Source organism: Furipterus horrens, unplaced genomic scaffold (genome assembly GCF_987537825.1).
Source record: "Furipterus horrens unplaced genomic scaffold, mFurHor1.1.pri manual_scaffold_6, whole genome shotgun sequence".
Lineage (NCBI taxonomy): Eukaryota > Metazoa > Chordata > Mammalia > Chiroptera > Furipteridae > Furipterus > Furipterus horrens.
In genome coordinates, this window is record NW_028327176.1 from 148325384 (window position 1) to 148347513 (window position 22130).

General features: G+C 37.9%; 1 protein-coding gene across 1 annotated transcript in view; it reads right to left on the reverse strand.

Moving 5' to 3' along the window:
* PDSS2 (decaprenyl diphosphate synthase subunit 2) overlaps positions 1-21375 on the reverse strand; it is a 236747-nt gene extending 215372 nt beyond the window's left edge. The window contains exon 1 of the mRNA XM_090279725.1: positions 20785-21375. Within this exon, the coding sequence (XP_090135851.1) occupies positions 20785-21077 (293 nt within the window). The 5' untranslated portion in view covers positions 21078-21375. The remainder of the gene's footprint in view (positions 1-20784) is intronic.
* Between the last annotated feature and the right edge of the window lie 755 nt (positions 21376-22130).

The window sequence follows — 22130 nt, forward strand, 5'->3', positions numbered from 1 at the left end:
ACAATTCCAAATGCTGATAAGGATGTGGAGGAACTGAATTTTCTCATTCATTACAGGTGGAAATGTAAACTGGTATAGCTATTCTGGAAAACAATTTGGCAGTTTCTTATAAAATTAAACATACATTTATCATAATTCTAATAATCATACTCCTGAGCATTTATCTTAGAGAAATGAAAACTTATGTTTACATAAAAACCTATACAGTATACATAAATATTCATGGCAACTTTATTTGTAATAGCTCAAACTCGGGCTTTATGGTAAATGGATAAATAAACTACGGTACATTCAAATAATACAATATTAATTAGCAATAAAAGGGAGTAAATTACTGAAACACACAAGTTAGGTGGATCACAAAGACATTATGCTGAGTGACAACAGCCAATCTCAAAGGGTCACATACTATAGGATTCCATTTCAAAATGACAAACATATAGAGAACAGATCAATGGATGGCCAGGGTTAGGAAAGAGGTGAGAATGAAACTATAAAGGGGTAGCACTAGGAAGTATCTTCATGGTCATGGAACAGTTCTATATCTTGACTGTGGCAGTTACACAAATCTATACACGTGATTAAAGTTTAAAGAACACACACAAATAAATGCATGTAAAATCGGCAAAATCTCTGCAATTTAGTTAACAGCATTTTACCAATGTGAATTTTCTGGTTTTAATAATGTTCTATATATATGCATTATGTTGCCTTTGAAGAAAGCTCAATAATGGGCACAAAGAACATCACTGTATTATTTTTGTAACTTCTTATAAATCTATAATTATTTCAAAATAAAATGATAAACCAAAAATTCTGCTCAACAAAAAGCCATAATAAACTTTTAAACTGGAGAAAAAATTGAACATTTGAGAAAAAGTAAAACCCTTAATATTTACAAAGCTCTTATATGTATGTATATAAGGAGATAATGCAATTATTAATGAGCAAAGATATTAAAAAACAACTCACAAAAGAATAAAACTGACCAAAAACATAAGAAAAAAGACTCAATTTCACTAGTATTAAATTTTTTTTCAACATAAAAGAAGATATATTTAGCACCTATCAAATTGGCAAAAATTGTCAATATCCAAGGTTAGTAAGAAAAGGAAAAACAGGCACTGCCATATACTATGATAGAAATTAAAATGTGAAAATATTTTCAAAAGAAAATACGCATTTCCTTATTCCCCAAAATTCAACATCTAAAAATTTAAGGAAATAAACAAATGTGCAATGACATACATTTTTTTCGTCACAGTATTATTTACACAGTGAACAGTTTAGAGGGAAAATGTCCAATAAAAGCAGATAATAAATTATATTATGGTTTATCCATGCAATGGAACACCATGCAGCTCTTAAAAATTATGTTTATCTAATATTAAAAGCAATTCTTTATAAACTGCTAGCTGAGAGAAGCAAAACACACACATGGGACAAACTCATTTTTATAGTCTTGCAGCCTGTATATTAAAATATTAATACTAGCTATCTGAGTGGTAAGATCAAGTGTACTTAAAAAATAAATTTCTGTATTGTCCAACAGAGACATGTTTTATACAATTTTATATAATTTTTTAAAAAATCAATTAACATATACTAAAGAAGGCTCTTGTCACTTAGAGCTTTCTATAAATTATAATGCTAAAAACCCTACTTGATTCTTTTAGTTTCACAGAAAAAATAAAACTACTCTACCTGATACCATATTTGTTTTTTCTTTATGATTCCCCCAGGTTCCTGAAAAGATGTCATTATTTCCAGTTTAAAAAAAAAAAAAAAGTTGACCATGAACAAAACAAACAAATGAGCAAAATAGAACCAGAGGAATGGAAACAAGGAACAGACTGACAGGGACCAGATGGGAGGGGGGTAGGGGAGGAGGAGTGGAAAGAAGGGGAAGGGTTTAGTCAAGGAACTAGTATAAATGACCCATGGACATGGGCAACGGGGTGGGGACTGACAGTGGGAGAGGGAGTGGAGTGGGAAGGGCAGAGGAGAGTAAAGGGGGAAAAAATGGAACAACTGTAACAGAACAACAATAAATTAAATAAATAAATAAATAAACTAAGAGAAAAAAACTTGACCAGATTTCCTTTAAAAAACAGTCTGGGCACCCCCAAGGACTGTGTCCCATCACCATGAAGCTTACAGCCTCTGCATCTCTATTTATATCTAATTTTAAGTGGCAATGAGTATAGATTTAGGTATATCTAAATAGATAATTTATTAAAATATACTAACAGGTATACTCTACAATAAGTATACTAAGGGAAAGATGGACAGGTAAAAGAGGTAAGAGAATACAATGAGAGGAATGATATCTTCCTTAACATAATCTTGAGAAAAATAGCATCACTTTAGTTCTGAGGATAAGGCAGAAGGCAAGCATACTGGAAACCTTTCCTCTTTGGAATGGTAATTTATATCAAGATCAGAATCTCTGAAAGCTTATTTGATGCTCTGGAGTTACCAAAGCTTATTGTACAGCTGAAAGTGAAGGTTTCTCTAGTAGAGACACGTGGCTTCTTTGTGTATATTCTTTCCCTCAAACTGCTTGAAATGTACAGGCTTAAAAATATAATATTGCTGTTTTCATAGTGAATATCCTGGATGGCATCACCTTCACCATGCCCTTCCAACATTTAAAAAATGTGTTTTTGTTTAACAGGACTGAATTAAGGTGGCTTACAATATGCTGAAATCATCAAGAGGTTTTCTCGAGCTCATAAAAATTAAAATTCCCCCACATGGTTCACTACTGATTTTGGCTCACAATTAACTTCATACTAACTCTGTTCTCCCTGACTTCCACATTTGGCATTTCAGTTAAAGGAAAGGACAGAAATAACTTCTTCCTATTTTCATCTCTCCAAAGTCTACCCATTTTTCAAAATTCTTCTTCTAAGAAGCCCTCTGGGTTAGCCAGCCCATCGGTATCTACTCTTGCTCTGAACTCCTGTAATACTTAACCCTTCGTTTGGCAATTACTAACAATTATGATCAAATTATTTTTATCTTTCATCATTAAACTTCATTTGTTTACATCTAGTTTCCTCAATAATAAGTTTTCTGAATATAGGAAGCCCCTGGCTGGTTTGGCTCAGTGGATTGAGCGTCGGCCTGCGAGCTAAGTGTCACTGGTTCGATCTTCCAGTCAGGGCACATCAGAGAAGGAAAACTCTGACTCCAAAAAACCTCCGCTGCCTTGCGGCATACCTCTTCAGGGAAAGGCTAAGGGAGTAAACCCCGACAGAAAATCCGGAGCCGGAGTCCCTAAGGCGGTTTGACGTTGCAGTCAACACCGGCAACTCCTGCGGCGCACCTGAAGCCAAGCTGTATTGACTCCGTCTTTCCCTTGGATCCTTCAGCTGCGAAGAGAGGGGGGGTCTGCTGCATGGGCAACAGCAGACCCTCCATATCACCCTGCCCAGGCTCTGTAGCTTCAGCTTCACTGGAGAGGACACTCCAGCATCATCGCAAGATGTCAATTCAACACGGGAGGAGACAGATACCGTGTCACTCCCGAGTCGGACTGCACAGCCATTCTCGGCGGTGCAGATAGACTCTTAAGAAGCTACACCATCGTCTCTCGAGACGGACGGCTGCCGACGACGACGAATATAGGAACCCTTTTTACCTCAACATAACACTCATTGTGTTCTACCAAACAGTAGATATACAATAAATATTGGTTGACTAACTGCAACACAGATATCTTTCAATTTTCCTCCTTAATTGATACTAATTATTTTTCAACACTACCCTCCTGTCTTACTTACAGGGACAGAACTACAAAGCAGAGCCTGAAGATGGGGGCTTTGAAGGGCATCGTTTTCTCTGTCTCCCTGCAGCAAAACTCATTGAAACAAGTGAAAAGGGAATACAACTAAATTTTTACCGTTGGTACATGTCTTTCAGAGTAAAACCACCATCACTTAGCAAGAAATAAGCTACCTTTATTGGAGAATATTCTAAGGGAACACTCAAGAGAATAACCCTTGCACACTAATGGACTGCTTTCCTCTTAACGCAAAGAAGGAACAACCCAGTCCCCAACATGCCCAAACTCCGCATTCATGATTTGTGAAAGCCTTACAAATTCAAAGATATTTTTACCAATCATGTGAACTCCATGTGCATTTTTCAGTGCCAGAAAAGTTTTATGATTAGGAGTCCATTCTTTTAAGAATATTTGTCGTGCCTAAATAATTCCAGATGTTTTGCTTTGGTTTTTGGTTAAGACATGGAGCAGAAGGACAGAAATCAAAATGAGGACCCTCTCAACAGAAATGTTTGCTGTTCCATCCTAAATGAGCCATTTCTTATATTTCTGTCTGGAAGTTCCAGAACTTAAACTATGACACTCATGCATACTGCCAAAACATGAAGATATAGATAGGATTTTTACTAAAACAAATGGTTTGTGGATAGCTTACCTCTAAATTATTTTACAAATCACAATCATATAAAACAAGGATTGCTTCCTGCATTTGTAATTTGCCAAGAATATGAAGCACTATTTGCAGACAGCTGTTTTTGATAGAGTAGCAAATAATGAAATGACAAATTCTACATTTTTTTGCAAAAGTTGCACACGTGCTGTCTAAATCTACAATGTCTTAAAGTTAATATATCTTTATATATTAGATGTCAAAATTTTATGAAACATTATGATCATTCACTACTGTACTGCATGGACTCATAAAGGAATTTGATGCTGCTCTTCCCTCTGTCTACAAAAACAGCATCTTGTGATAATCTTCCTAATAAATGTTATACGTAGGAAAGGTGTCCCTGCCTAATTTTAATGACTTCTGCTATACTCTAAGTGAAATTTTTTCTTTCTCTGTCTTCATAAAGAGTTGATCACTTCCTTCAACCGTGATATTCTATACTATGAAGAATAAGGTAAACTAAGGCAAAGGTAGAAAAGGTCAAAATCCTCTGGTTAGGAAAAGTTTCATTCCATTCAATCCAATTCTGTGAGTACTTACTAAAGGCTTTCTATGGGTCAAGTATATGCTCAGCAATAGAAATATAAGGACAAAAATCATCTCTTAAAAAAAAAAGTTCACAGCCTTATAAATATTTATACCTAAATCAGAGGTCCAAAATAAAAGATCCAAATGGGCCAATTAATTGAGGAAGTGGCCAGCTAAAATTGAAGCATCTCAAATGATGAACTAGAGAACATCTACCCAATCTCCTCCCCCCAGCTTTATTAAGGAATAATTAACAAATATAAGTTTTGTATATATTTGAAGTGTATCACACATGCCCAGTCTGAAGAAAGTAGTCACCTCTTGACCAAAGCAATGGAGAATGCAAGCTCAGAGGTGTCATATCTTCTGATTTTTTTTAAGAGACCAAGTTAGAGGAATGAGAAGTTTAACCTGGAGGAATCAGAAAATGTTTAGTAAAAGACCTAACTGAGTTGAGTCCTAAATGTGAAGGAATACCTACTAGGTATGAATGTAGATGGTTTATTTCCTGTGGCCATAGCTTAGAGTGGAAAATGGGCAGTGAGAGAAATGACTAGAGAGGAAGGAAGGGATGTTTTGCCATGTACGGAACAAACTATATCCTATAGAACATAGGAAGCTACTGAGGAGTCTACAGTTCCACATCACAGAAAGGTAGAATTTATCTATCTGCAGGAAACTTTGTACTAGTGTCACACAATGGTACTTCAAGATTTCCTAGACTGGGTATCACCCTATCTAAGCACTTGTCTTAGGCCCCTAATCTGTCAAGATACTTAAGTGCTCATATGGTTCCAGTAGCAGCAATGGTTGCTAAAACAGAGAAACAGTCTATTTATCCATGGAGCAGAGTATATCAAACTCATAAAGAAAGTTTTGTGACATCTCCCATCTCCAGATGTTTCTCCTTTACTCTTAGCAAAGGTACAAAAGGGTAATACCTTATTCTTTATTGCTAAAATTACAGAGATTACAAAGTATCTTGACATATTTTTTTTGCCCATCAAAGAGACCCTAGGCCCCCTATTTTCTACTTCAGGTTTGTAACACATCCACAGCAGCCAACTTTATTAATATTTTGAGCTCCTTTATTATATTAAACCACTTCAACTTCAGGAGTTCTAAAATCTAATTCAGGGCTTTATGTTAACCAGAAATCTCTACTTTCTTCACCCTCCTAACCCATTAGTCATCCGCCTAAACCATTAGTCAAGTCTATTTTAATTATGATTCATTAATGAAAATATAGTCAACTCTCGTCCATATTAACCTATATTTTGCTTCAGAAATGATGCTTGTTTCTGCCAAAGATATTTCCCATTCTCCAGTTAGGAAGGGGGAAAGAAAACGATATTGTCGCCTAGGCCTTTCATTCAGGCCTCATAATACGATCAGTATTATTACATGAGATAGGTATTATTATTCCTATTTTCACAAATGAGAAAACAGAAGCTCTGAGTAGTTAACTTGCCTAAACAGAAGCTAGTAAACGACATTAGCCAGATCTGAATAGGTCAATCTGCTTCCAAAACTAGGTTCTTTTCACTGTACCACATAGCTTCAACAGCAATTGTTTCTTTCTTTCTTTTTTAAAGACTTTATTTATTTTTAGAGAGACAGGAAGGTAGGGAGAAAGAGAGGGAGAGAACCATCAATGTGTGGTAGCCTCTTGCACCCAACTGGGGACCTGGCCCGTAACCCAGGCATGTGCCCTGAGTGGGAATCGAATTGGAGACCTTTCAGTTCACAAGCTGGCACTCAATCCACTGAGCCACACCAACCAGGGCTGGAACATTTTTAAAGGGTAAAAATTTAGTCATCCAGGATTGCCTTAAATGATTTTTATTAAAATTTTAATATGTATGAATATAAAAATTATTGTATGGTTATAGTTCTCATACAACTAAAATAAATAAAATTACAAATTGAATACAAAACTTACTCAAACTGGCATTAATTTACTATGACAGATGATGGTACTTGACTGAAATTGCAATTCCCCATATGAAAATGGTTCTGGCAGTCTGGGTAGGTTCTTAGAAGTAGAGAAGCCTATGGTGAAGATGCTAGTCTCTCACCACTTTCCTCTATACAAACTATATAAAACTTTTATTCATATAACATACTGCCCTTAGCATAGCTCCTGACTGGTCCCAGGAGATTCTCCCCTCACTCTTGACACAAAAAATAGATTGGTAAGAGGCAGACGACAATCATTACTAATCATGTTAGTGGCCCCAGGGCTAAGAACTCCGGTGGGAACGACTACAACTGAAACTCAAAAAGTGATGGGAGGAGGCCAGGAGAGACCAGATCCAGGTGGTGCAGTGAACTGCGAGAGGCAAAGTGGGCATGGTGATTCCAGCAGGCAGCAAGGTGGATATGGGGATATTAGGCAATTTCGGGCTTTGTTGTGATAGGCAGAAATCCCTGTCTATATTTAATTAGTCAGACCCAAGAATTCACATCAACAGACATCCCACTAAGATATGTTTTGATTTAAATAACCAAAAAACAAACAACTTCAGGTCTAGTGAACAGAGAACTATCTGAGACACTACAGTAGACAGTTGTAGCCTCTCGCCCAAATCCAAGACCCACAGTTCTTGAATGAAGAGAAGGACAAATCCCTCATGAAGGATTTTGTTCCCCCGCAAATAGACCTCTGGCCATTTACCCAGGTAATCATTAGCTGATGAAAGGAAAATACTCAAGCCTCTTGAGGACTGGTTCAGAGTAGGGATATCTGGATAAATGTCTGGGAATGGGACCAGCATCTGAGAATACCTGCATGCTACTTGACTTCTCAACAAAGCTATCACAACTGAGAAGAGGATCTTAATAAGCAGACGCACAGGTTGACTCATTTTAACTCAGCACTTGACAAAGCAGTAGTAATGGTAGGTAAAGGTGGCTTTGCCTGTGCCCAAAGCAGGGATTTTCCCCCAAGGCTAACCCGATGGCTGTCCCTGCTAAGTGTCCCAATATGATATACTCCTTCAGACAGACCATTTACCTCATAAGGAATGAACCCAGCAACGTTTTTCACCCTGGAGAGGTGAGCAGTTTAAACTCTTCAGAAGATATTTATTTTATTTGGATATGATTTCCTGTCATGCTTTTACCAACATTATGATCTGTTGGACTTACCTATGTCCTAACATGAAAACTTACTTGACAGTGCCTCTGATGAAGAAAATCACTTCCCAGCAAAAGTCAACTGACCAAGAGCTTCTCTAATTCTAAACATGTACCCTTCCCATCTTGTAGAAGTAGCCAGGCCCACACAATGGTGAAATAGCCTATGACATCATAGACCAGGGTCCAGCAGGGAGTTACCTTGTTGGGAGACTGAGCTATTGCTGTGAAATGCAGTTTATCAACTGACGCAGTCCCCTCCCAATTAAGTACGGGATGCGACACTTCTCACAGTTACAACTAATGACCTCTTGAATTTTGTTTCCTGTCTCTAAGACTGAGAACTACTAAAAGTGTACCCAAGGAAAACATACTTCCACAAAGAGACATAATAATGGTGCCTCTGAAATTGAAGCTGAGATTGCAGAAATAATCCATATTCCTCTTTTGGTGCTAGGATCAGCTATAACTGATTATGACATAAACTCAAAAGAACAGTTTAAGCAATAAGAACTATACTTCTTTCTCATGTAGAAGAAGTCAGGAGATGGGATCAACCAAAACTGTGGAAACTCCAGACACTAAGTTCCTTCCTCTTTTCCTGCTCACCATTCATAGGCTGTGGCACTTACCTTCATGGTCAAAAATGGCTTCTAGAGCTCCAGACAGCATATCAGCATTCAAAGCAGCAGATTAAAAGAGGGAACAAGGAAAAGGAGACCTCCCAGAAATTCCATATACTTCCACCAACATCTTTTTGGCCAGAAATTAGTCACAGAGCCACACTTCTTTTCCAAGGTGGAAAATGATCATGAAAGTTGAGAAAGGCAACCAGCAGCCTCTGCCATAGTGTGTCAGTAATTTTTGGTGTTTCCTCTGCCTTGTTACTATTTCCTGTAACTATACAGGTATAATGATAGTGAAAAATTTTACCACTTAGCCCACAGGCTGAAGAATATAAAAATTGAATCACAGCCCTGACAGGTGTGGCTCATTTATTGGGCATCATCCCACAAAGCAAAAGGTCATCGGTCTGATTCCTAGTCAGGACACATGCCTGGGTTGCAGGTTCAGTACCTGGTCAGGCATTTATGAGAGGCAACCGATCAATGTTTCTCTCTCACATCAATGTTTGTCTCCCTCTATATCTCCCTCCCTTCTCCTCTGTCTAAAAATAACTAAATAAAATCTTTTAAAAAATTGGATCACAATAAAATTAAAAGGACATCAAACATCACTCAAATCCTAGATGTGATAATGATTTATCTCTGAGGAATCGGTATGGTTTTAGTATAAGTGATTAATTACATTATTTTAGATGGGGGCATCTTTTAAAATGTCTGTACAAGTGAGAAAGTGTGTAAGGGGAGACAGTAAATTCAAGCAAGGGGTACCCTGCCCAGAACCTTTCCCCCTTTTGTCTCATAACAACATTTCATCACTTTTCCTTTAATAATATTCCTTTCCCTTTTACTGTGAGGCCGGAAATACAGTAGTTTACCCCCCAAATGGTCAAATAGATGGCCAATCACTCAGGCACAGCCAATCATACTACACCATTTGCCAGTAAAGGAATTGATCTACTTTAGGTACAAACAAAAGACATGCCAAATAGTCCCTCCCCTGCAGGAATTAAGAGCCTTGAGGAGCCATATAAGAATTAAAGCAGCCAAAGTCAAAATTTCCTGACAACCGTGCTATATGGTAGTGGAACTGTTTGTAGATTCCTGCTGCTGATATCCTTTAGAGCTTCCCCAGTTCCCATTCTTCCTAAGGCCTGACTTTTAAATTTCCTCTTCAAAACTATGATCTACCTTTTCCTTCCAATAAATTTCCTATTTTTGCTTAAGTAATCCCATATCAATTTCTTTGCTTGCCACCAAATAACTGATATAATTCTACATCCCATCCCTAAGAGATCACAGACACCCTGCCTCTCCACCCCACCCCCACTCCATGGCTTTAATTCTCACCTTCCAACTCTCACTCCTGTGTCTGTCTAGATACCTTAGGAGCACTTGAGCCATTCCAAATTGCTTTCTGGACATCTTCACATGCTACAAACACTTTAAGTTCAACAAATCTACAACATTTTCCCTTACTCTCAGCACTCAAACATGCTTCTCTTCCTGTATGCCCTCTGAGTTAATAGTATGTCAACACAATACTCAATTACTCAGCTTACTTTAAATATATTCTCTTATTCTCAAATCACCGAGTCTTGTCAATTCTTTGAAAATATACCTTGAATACATTATTTCCACTTCATTTCCACCACCACTGCCCCAAGTACATACACTCAATGTTCAGTATTCAACTGAAGTCATCTCACTGAGACTTTCCAGATTCATTAGCCCCCTTGCCCACTGGACCACTCTATTCTATGTGTCTCCATTTTGCTTAAAAACAATTTTAGCCTAACATGTGTAACATTTATTGCACCTATTGTTTTACACATCTGCTTCCCTTATTTGAATGTAAATCCTGACGAGGGGTAGGGGGGATGCAGTTCAGTGTCTGGTGTCCTTTGTATCCCCCAATAATAAGAACAGCATCTTGCCATTAGGACACAATTAAAAAGCTGCTGAATGAAGAACAAGCAGAAGAATGAAACTAGACCTCTATCTTTGGTGACTCACAAAAATTAATTTTTTTCATTATTCATTGTTTTCTTTTAAATACTTGAGCATAATTATAATAAATCCTTGTCTGTTAATTCCATCATCTCTGTCTCTTATGGATCTGTTTCTACTGATTTTTCTCCTGGGTATGGATCATATTTTCCTGCTTCTTGAAATGTAGTGTATTTTATTTTATTATTTTATTTTACTTTATTTTTATTTTTTTAAGAGAGAGAGGGGGAGGAAGGGAGAAAGAGGGAGAGAAACGTCAATGTGTGGCTGCCTCTCATGCACCCGAAACTGGGGACCTGGCCTGCAACCCAGGCATGTGCCCTGATTGGGAATCAAACCACGATCCTTTAGTTCGCAGGCTGGCACTCAATCCACAATCCCCTGAGCCACATCAGCCAAGGCCTGCATTTTTTTTTTTTAATTGAATGTTAGATATTGTGATATTTTACTGTTGAATGCCTGGATTTTAGCCTTTCTTTAAAGAGTTTTAGTATCCTATGGCTGGCAGTTCAGCTACTCTGGGGTCAGCTAAATCCTTTTGAGACTTGCTGTTCAGCTTTGTTAGGGAGGTTCTAGAATACAATGTACTTTTTATCTAAAAGTACTGATTTGTCCCCATTACTAAGGCATAATTTTTCTGGGGTCTCTAGAGTGCCCAGTACTTCTTTCTACACTATCCACTCAGAACTTGAATGTCTCCAAATTCTGTAAGAACTCTGAGAATTGTATACCTTATATAAAGCTCCCCAGTCTTACACTGTTTCATTCTATGTTATTTAGTTTTCATCAACAGAATCAAGTGGGCACCTTAGAGTTCTGGAGCCTTTCTCCTCATACTACCTCTTCTTCTGTACTCCACCCCACAATTTCCAGCTGCCTTAGTTTCTCCAAAATATGATCTGTCTCCTGAACTCAGCAGTACCACTGGCATCCTCTGCTTGAGTCTCCTCTCTCTGTGCTGTTATTTGAAATGTAACTGTCAGCAGAACACCAGAGTGATCATAGTTCTCACCTCATTTGTCTTCCTACCTACAGGAATCACAATCCTGTGTTGCCTGTACTCCATGCTGTCTGTACTCCAAGAATATAGTTGTTTCATATAGTTTATCTGGTTTTCTATTTGTTTATAGTGGAAAGCAAATCTAGCATTAGTTACTGTATCTTGGCAGAAGTAGACACTTCCAGCCTATCCTTTTCACCTGATCCTATCTCATGTTCAGCCCATACCAAATCACTATTTTCCAATACTTTGCTAAGCAATTCCTTGTCTTAATTTCTTTCCCTGCCTGGATCATTTTCTCCTCCAATATGACCCAACTCTATGTCACCTCACTTTTGAAAGTTTCCTCTAGAGACTTTTTTCCCTCTTTCTCTGTCTTTATGCACATAGTTCACACATATTACGGCATTTATCTCAAGGTACTCTATTTGCATGCTTCCCCACTAAAATGAATTTCTAATAATAACTGCTAATATCTGGATATTTTCTATGTATCAGTCTAAGTACTAATCTAAGTACTTTACCTTTATTTTCCCACTTAATCTTCATACATCCCTAAGATATAGGTACTAATGTTCTCATTTTACAAGGGAGGAAACTAAGGCACAGAGAGATTAAGTAAATTGCTTCCGATCACAGAGTTTGGTAGTGGTACAATCAGAATATGACTCTAAACAGTCTGATTTCAGAACTCATGCTCACTATGAATTCCTGAAGAACAGCAACTATCTTATTCTTGTTTGTACACCCCATGCCCAGAGTACCTCAAATATTTGTGGAATGAATTAAAATTTATAATTTTCTCCTAGTCATCCAAGAAAAAGTCCTGCATAAGTAATGTAGGTTTTCCATCAGTAATTACAGAACTGAATCTAGAAAGGGTCTTTCATAAACATGGAAAAGACTAAAATTAAATTTCTAATAATGAATTCAAAGAACTCTGAAGAATTTCACCATACAGAAAAAAAAATAACATTGTTTAGGTAGCCAAGTAACTGTAATAAACTCAGTCAAGAAGAAAAGTTTCTATCAAGGAATCAATACCCTTTAAGAGAGAGACTAAGTGTCCCCAGTAAATGCATATTAAATTAATCCCATCTATCTAAATCTGAAATATAGATCAGTGTCTTGAAGACAAATGTAAAAAGTATTTAAACAAAAATTTAATCCTGAGAGCCAAATCTGTCAAGAGTAATCAATGACATAAAGTTCTTTGCATAAAATTAGTAAGACCAGTTGTTAATAGAGGCTTTTGTTAACCAAGACTTTGGCTGGAATGTCATGCCTAAAGGAGGCATGCTTAGGCTCTGGTTGTTACCAAAAAGCCGTGAGGAACTGGGATTGACTTTCGAAGGTAATAAAAGCCCATGAGAAAAAAAGGCCTGGCACCTTGGTTGGTTGTGCGGTTCATGACAATCTTTCCAGGGAAGGAACGAAGGTTGCTTTCCTGAAAGATGGCGAGAAGAAACCTTAAGGCACGATGGAAAACCTGAAGGAGTTAGAAAAGACAGGTGTGTACAGGGAAGGCTGAATGGCAGGTATGTGGCTCAGCTTCTGTGCCCTGAAGGGCAGACTGAAAGTCACCTTAAAGGTTCCTTGTGTAAGTTCCAGCAAAGCAGACTTAAAGATCATATGTGATCATTTGCTGCTCTTGTTGTGTTTATGCAAATGAACAGGATAAATTAAAAATGGACTTAATGCAGTCCCTTTCATGACAAGGAGGGTAATCTTCAAGAGAAAAATCGCGATTCAAGGAAAATCACAATGCTCAGTGGTAGATTATAAAGTAGTGCAGCTGTCTTTAAAGCTGCTTTTCATTTAAAGTTTGTTTTCATTTTAAAGTTAAACTAGGTCTGTGACATCATCAAAGATGCTTGATTTACAGGCAAGAAGAATGTCAAATGCCTTGCAACTGGATGTATTTCCAATAAGACGGTCTGGCAGATTTAGACTGGTTTGTGGGTTATGTTGAGTAAATTAACATGTGTGCTCTGTTTTCATAGGGCATAAGCCTATGACCTCATTACCTGAGTGAATGTCTGTACATATAGGCCTCACTTAATCCTGTGTGCATCACTGCCTCCTGAGACTCAATGGTTTGGCTGAACTAAGTGGCTGGGTTGTTGAAGTATGGGGTGGTCTGTGGGCTTCACTTTAAAACTGGTTTCTCTTTTCTATCCTAATGGCTTAGACAGAAAGGGCCCAGGGGTCTGAGAGGGGGGAAACCTAAAATATTCCCCTCAGCCCAAACTAAGTATAGTGGGCAAAAGGGCTTTGGACAGGTGTGATGTGCCTTGCACACCTTCCTCCAAAGAAGCCTTTTTTTTTTTTTTTTTTACCTAAAGTGGGACATTGAAAAATTAATCCCTGACTTTTGCCATCTAGTGGTTATGGATTTAATGATGTCTTTTAACCTTGTTGCCAAATCTGTTGTCCCCAGTATACAACAAGGATGCCAGCCTGTTAAACCAAGCACGCCGTTGTTTGGGGAGAGCCAACTGACCTGGAGTATGCACAATCCTTCCCTATGTGGGAAGGCCACCTTCCCCTCCACATCCACTCTTATTAGGGATTTCTGGACCCAAAGGTAGGTAGGATGATGACCATGTCCAGCTTAAAGGAGCTAGAGGAGCGCAAGACATTCATCCATTGTCCTTTTAAAGATTATAATGGGTCTTAAGTCTGAGAGGGGGGAACTGTTACAGAACGGGGGTCCCCCCAAAATAAATAAATAAATAAATAAATTTTAACAAAAAATTTTAAAAAGCCACACTGCTCAATAAAATCAGTGGTTTAAGCAACAAAAATTTAATCAAGTCTATATGAAAATATTAGTCATCACCTTTAAACAAGCATCTTCCATATGATTAAAAGCATCAGGTAATCTTGACAACAGATAGTATATGAAATAAATTTATAAAAACTAAAAATATGTAAAAATGATTTATACAGAAATTTAAGTGATTATAAATAAAAATATACAAATTTTTCACAAGTACATTTAATTAACAAGAGAGTAATGAACCACAGGGTACACGTTATACTAGGAAGAAGTGGGGGCTGATGCACCATCACTGCCTTCAGCTTCTCCCACACTACCAATTTATGTCACAAAGCTGCACTTCTACTGCATCCTACATATACCATGGTCCTGCCTGAAGAGGCCCACAATCCCTCACCCAAAGTCTCTGAAACCAAACATCTTTCCAAATTTAAACTTTTTATTTTAGGAAGGTGCATTTTACCCAGCACTCCAGCAGGATATGGGGCAACACTCTATAATTAAATGCATTAATATTTCTGCAGCAAAATGCAAGAAGACTCAACTTAAGTGGGATTAAGAAATACTATAAATAATCTCATCAGTTCAGATCAGGTTTATGTGTCTGAAAAACATTGCCTTCTGAGCTTTTAGGATTTTTAAATTGTAGAAAAAGAACTACAGATTTGTATCACCATATTGCTTTCAATATGCTCACTTCCTCCTTGAGAAGTGATGATGGCTTCCTTACTTGCCATATTCAATTACAACACTAATTTCTACACTACTCTAGAATTGGCAACACCTTTGGAAATCATTTAGTCCAACTCCTCACTTCACTGCTTAGGAAACTAAAGCCGAGAGAGGTGGAATAACTTCCGAGGGTGACAATGTTCCCTACTGACAGAGATGAAACCAGAACATACAAGTCTTCTGTCTCCCAAGCTTACTTACTATTTGTTTGTTCATTCATTCATTCATTTTTTCTCTCTCAATTCAAAGTGATTTTTTAGCTTTCCAAAATAAGGAAATTAATTACAGACTCACAGAAAAGTTGCATAAATAGTATTAAAAGTCCTATGTGTCCTTCATCCAGCTTCTACCAATATATAGCTGAAGTACAGTATTAAAACCAAAAAATTAACATAGGTATTTTAGTGTTAACAAAACTACAGAACTTATTCCATTTTCAGAATTTTGTTATATTGTATTTATTTGTGTGTCTAGGTGTACACACTTCTATACAACTTTTATCCCATGTATAGATTCATGTAACCACCACTGCAATCAAGATATCAAATTGTTCCATCACCACAAAATACCTGTTTGCATTGACATTCCCCCTGCTCCCCACATTGTCCCTATGGCAACCACTCATCTGATCATTTCTATAGTTTTGTCATTTTGAGAATGTTGTATAAATGGAATCATACAGTATACAAACTTCTGAGACTGACTTTTTCTTTCATTATGGTAAAATATACATAAAATTTACCATCATAACCATTTTTAAATAGTTTTAAGTATATTCACAATGTTGTGCAGCCAATCTCCAGAACTTTTTCATCTTGTAAAACTGAAACTCTATACTTATTATAAACAACAACTCCCCATTTTCTTCTCCTTCCAGCCCCTGACAACCACCATTTTACTTTCACTGAATGTGGCTATTCTAAATACCTCATATAAATGGAATTATACAGTATTTGCATTTTGGTGACTGGATTACTTCACTTAGCATAATGTCTTCAAGATTCATCCATGTTGTAACATATGCCAGAATTTCCTTTTCTTTTAAGACTAATATTTCATTATATGTATATACCACATTTTGTTTATCCATTGATTTACTGATGGACATCTGGGTTGCTTCTACCTCTTGGCTATTGTGAATAATGCTGCTATAAATATGAGTGAACAAATCTCTCTTCGAGACCCTACTTTCAATTCTTTTGGATGTATATCCTGAAGTGGAACTGTTAGATCATACTGTAAATCTATTTTTAATTTTTTGAGGAATGAGACCAACTTTTTTTCAGTCAGCATAATTCTTCTGAGATTCATCTAAGTTGCTGTGTAAATAGTTCATTTCTTTTCATTGTTGAGTAGCATTTCTTTGTATAAATTTTTGAAAAGACTATTCTTCTTTCATTGAATTGCTTTTGCACCTTTGTCAAAAATCATTGGGTATATCTGTATTGATCAAGTTCTGGGTTCTCTATTCTGTTCCATCGATCTGTCTTTTCTATTCCTTGGCTAATGCCATATTGTCTTGATCAATAACATTATAAATAAGACTTAATATTAGGTAGAATGATTCCTCACTTTCTTCTTTTTTAACATTGTTTTAGCTATTCTAGGTCCATTCATTCTGCTCATTTTACTTTATTCGCTGCTTATCCTTGCTTTTATGGTCCTCCCTTAAAAAGCCTGAGGAAGAAAGAAAAAATAATTATGAAGGAAAAATATGTAATACACTACTACGACCACCCTAAAATTTCACGCATTCATCCTGATGACATCCCAATTTCTAAATGAAAGGTTCTTCACTATTCCAGGCCACTTTAGTATTACTAAATGTAATAGCTGATATATCTCTATGACTCATTAGCCACAAGTCACGTACTTCTGTCAGATATTTGTAAATACAGGGTGGGGCAAAAGTAGGTTTATACTTGTGAATATGAGAGTTTATTCCTGTATTATTATTTATTAATTATATTATTTTCCATACAAATGACTGTAAACCTACTTTTGCCTAACCCTGTATATTGGTGTCCAACAAAATATCTACTCATTAATGGACACTATGTTTTATATTTCTTTATATTCCTCCATAAGCTTCAATAAACATTGACTTAATTAATTGAGGATTATTTTTCTAATAATAGAGGTTTACAGTTGTATGAGAAAGTTTATTCCTATATTATTATTTATAATTATATTATTTTCCATATGAACTGTAAACATATTTTTGCCCCACCCTGTATATATCTCTCCCCAAGTTTTTTGCTCATCAGCTACCTGTGAGTGCAAACTTTAAATAATTTGCAACACACTAGCAAAATAAATGTAATAAAACTACATGCAGATTAGCTTTCTTTCCTTACAAGGTAAAGCAAATCATAGATGTTACTATAACAGCTTTGCTGAAATTTATTTTGTCCCTTTCCAATTCTTTCACTGTAGTATGGAACTAGGTATGCAGGGTAGGGTACAATCAGGAAAGTTTCAAAGCCATTAGTCTTACAGGCTTTTAGCTAGTGTGTTTCTGGTGGCCTCAAAAGGGATATTCTCCAAGACCCCATCTGACAGTCTGGCAACTAGCTAGATGAATTGTAACTCTCAGAATATACACATTAAAAAGTCTCTTTTTAGTGCCCTTTTCACTTCAATGCTTTATTATTGTAGAGACTACAATAAGCACAATGCAATATACAATGCTATTACAACTCCCACCGCTAACACTACCATTCCTGTCACATACACACACAAAGCCACCATTTGATTAGCAAAAATTAAGAAGTCTCATGGTTCTAGTGTTGTGAGAACATAAAGTAACCTGAGTTCAGTCACTGCTCACGAAAGTGAAACTGGTACAACCACTGTAGAAAACAATTTGTTATTACCTACTAGAGCTACATACCCCTGTATCTAGTCTCTTAAGACAAGTACACTAGGCAACATATGCAAGAATATTTCACAGCAGTATTTTTCATAATACAAAAAGAAATGCAAACCCAAAAGCTGACTGAAAGAAGGCTGTGGCATATTCACAAAATAGGATGTTATACACTAGTGAAAAACTAATGAAGTACAGTTAAACTCAATATGGATGAATCTTAGAAACAATGATGAATTAAAAGAGCAAGCCATAACAGACTATGGACAATAAACTACCATATTATCACATTTCAAAAAGGAAGAAAAAAAAAAACATGTTATTACTTAGGGAAACATTCATGCATTTTTAAAAATGAAAGATAAATACAAAATCCACTATGCTTGGGGTCAGGAATATGGATGGGGGAGTACAGTATTCCCTCACTTACCATGGGTATTATGTTCTAGACCCCCCTATGATAAGTGAAAATCCGCGAAGTAGGAACCTTACATTTATTTTAGTATTTATATATACTTTAAGGCTTTATAAACCATTCCCACACACTTATAAACCGTTCCCAGTCCCTTATTAATCTTTCCCACTCCCTTAACATTTTCCACACTTTTATAAAAACACTACTTATGTTCTTAAACATATTCTACACTCTTAAACCTACGTAACTTTAACAATATACGTATATAGTACTGCAAAATCCTGCGATACAGCGAAAAAACTGTGATAATTAAATATATTTTTAAAAATCCCACGATACAGTGAGGCCGTGATAAGTGAACCGCGATATAGAGAGGGACTACTGTACTCTGCTTCAACAGAACTGGTAAAGTTATTGCTCTCAAATTGGGTGATAAACTCATTAGTTACATTATGAAGTTTTAAAATAAGTGTGTGTCAGTGTGTGGAGGGTCTATCACCTAGAATCTCTGGAGAACTAACATTCCTGCTGTTGGATAAATTAAGCCCACTCATAAGATGACATTCTTGTTAACTGGAAATGATGCCAAGAAATGAAATCCCTCTACTATTAATTTGGTAACTTTTGTAGCAAGAAACATTGCAGGTATCTCAAAAAATTAAAACAAGGTGGTGGGGAAGGGAAGTAGGGGTGGCTATAAAAAAAATCAACGTGAGGGATCCTTGTAGTGATGAAATGTTCTGCATCTTGACTGTATCAATGTCAATATCCTGCTTGTGATATTGTACTATTCTTATGCAAGATGTTACCACCGGGAAAAACTGGTGAAATGATACATTGGATAGCTCTGTATTATTTCTTCCAACTGCAAGTGAAGCAACAATGATCTCAAAATAGTTTAATTTAAAAAAAAACACACATAAAAAAAAGATAATTTTGTCCAGGAGTTTCTCCACCTTGGTACTACTGACACTGTGTGGGGCACATAATCCTCATTGGTAGGGGCTTTCCTGGGCATTGTAGGGTGTTTAACAGCATTCCTGGCCACTACCCACTAAATTCCAGTAGCATATCCCAGTTGTGACAACATCTCCATACACTGCCAAATAAATGTTCCCCAGCTGGCAAAACTGCCCCATTAGAGAACCACTGCTCTAGTCATAAAAGCAAAGAAGAGATGTGGAAATGTTCCTCAAGCTTGAAGGAGATTAAAGAGACATGACGACTAAGTGCAATATCTGATATTAGGCTGGATCCTGTACTAGAAAAGGAAAGAATGCTTTTATAAAGGACATTATTAGGTCTAATAACAAAATTGGAATATCAGTGATAGATTAAATAAAAATACTGTATCAACATTAAATGTGCCCAAGCTGATTAATGTAATTATGTCAATAATATTCCTATGCTTAGGAAACACTCAATGAAGAATCTAGGGGTAAATGACCACAATGTATGCAATATACCCTCAAAAGCTTCAGAAAAATAAAAAATTGTGTGTATTTTACATATACATCTGAATATTTGTATATATATCATAGGTGAATCTGATTAAAGGGTATACCAGAGTTCACTGTACTATTTTTATTCTTGCAACTTTTCAGCATGTTTGAAACTATTTACAAATAAAAAGGTGGAGTTTTTTAGAGTGGAAGCAAAAGTTGTGGTCCTTAAAATCCTAATGGCAAGCTTCACAGTAGTCGCGCATAAGTGATAAAAATCCCAAAAGGTTAATGACTACTACCTGAATAAGTTCCTACTTCAAGCCTGGGACATCCGTTGAAAAGAACTGTCTACCTTCAGCCTATCTCCCTCCTCCCCATTCTTTCTAGAAATGACATCTTAAATAGTGTGGAATTGAAAATGAATTCATTCCACTTTTTAAAGAGCATTTTTAGCAAGTCACTCAAATCCACATCCCTACTCAATTCCTCCACAAGTCAGAGGCATCTTCACCCTCAATAATTAAGCAAAAACGCAAAAAGCATACACGTGTTTCTCAAAAGAAAACCACTTAATCCGTTCAACTGAGCAAACAGAGGAAGAATGTTAAAGTGACTGGATTAGAGATGAGACAACATCCTATTATCTAAGAGGGCTGAGGAAAGGAAGAGGTAAAAAGAGAGAAGCGAGAAGCTAGTGTGAGTGAGGCAGTAATGGTGTGTCAGTCAGAAAAAAGTACTCGAATGGGTGCGAGTTGTGCCAGAGGGAGGAAGTAGCTCACCTGGCTGTGGTAAGCAGAGGGTGCTGAGTTCCCACCAGCTTCCGCACCTGCATAGCGATGTTGCTGAGTTCGTCGCTCAGCAAGCAGCGGAGGCTCATGAAGGACGTGGGGTAGCCCACGATCTTCTCCGCCTCTGACACCACTTGGTTCCAGTAGGCCGGGGACTTGGAGGACTGACCACGCCAGGAGCCCACCGAGATGGTGCGGAGGGACTGGGACCACCCCAGGCGACGTGGAGTACCTGAGGCCGGGAGATAACGGGGCGAACGCAACAGCAGTTGCGGAAGGCTCATAGTTTGAGTCTGGGAGCGTAGGGGCTTCAGAGTGTCCGGACGTAGCGTAGGGAAACAAACCAGGGGTAGAGGAGGAACTTGCAGGGACTAGAAGGAAGCGGCAACTCCTGACCCTCAGAAGCTCATGGGTTCCTGGAGCTGTGATCAGAAACGAACTTTAACTGCAGCTTTCTGTAGCCCCGACTCAACAGATTACTGCCCTAGCTCAGCACTCCCACCAGACAGCTGGGGTAGAAACCACGACCGATACCTAAATGGGGGCCGCCATACTTAGAGGCAGGGAATGCGGCCTGCCGTAAAGACGGAGGCGGGCTGTTCTGGAGCCAAGACAGTTCTTTACTTTACGGCACAGCCGTGAAAGCCCCCCGAGGGGGCGGGGCTCTGGAGGTAAATCCCGGAAGACAAGGTTGAGTGAAAGCCTCAGTTCCTCCCACCCGCCCTGGTACGGACCTGCAGGAGTTCAGGTTGGCAGCTATGTCCGGTTGGATGCCGAGTGTTGCCCCAGCGCCTGGAGTGTAAGCTGTGTGTGAGTCATCAGAGTATTCCCAGCGCCCAGCACAGAGTGGGCACACATAAATATTTGTGTCATGAACGAGGGTCTCTTTTTGTGGCCCCAGCCCGCCGTGAAGAAAGAGCATCGATCACCGTCTTTGGAAAGCCTCTCCTAGCTATCTGTCGCCAGCCCCTGGCCGTGGTCTTGGACCAGCGTGATGGCGTCTTCAGGAACTGTTGCTCGTTGGTGGTGGGGATAGAGTTCATGTGTGGGTCTAAGCTCTAATGCACTCAACTCCCAACCTGGCGGAAGGTGGTATAGCCTGGTGGAAGGGTTCTTTTTCCCAAAGAATGCCATTTATCCTTGTCCAAGTCACAGGCCTCGCCGACGCTATTTGACCCCTGTGTACAACTCAGCCGGAAGCAGCCATACCTCCCATAAAAGTGCGGAGAGGCACTTCTTTTGAAGGAAGCTCATCATCCAGGATTCAAAACTCTACCTCTGACCCTAGTACTTTATTATAGCTCATGTATTAGTTCACTTAATGCTCAAAATAACCC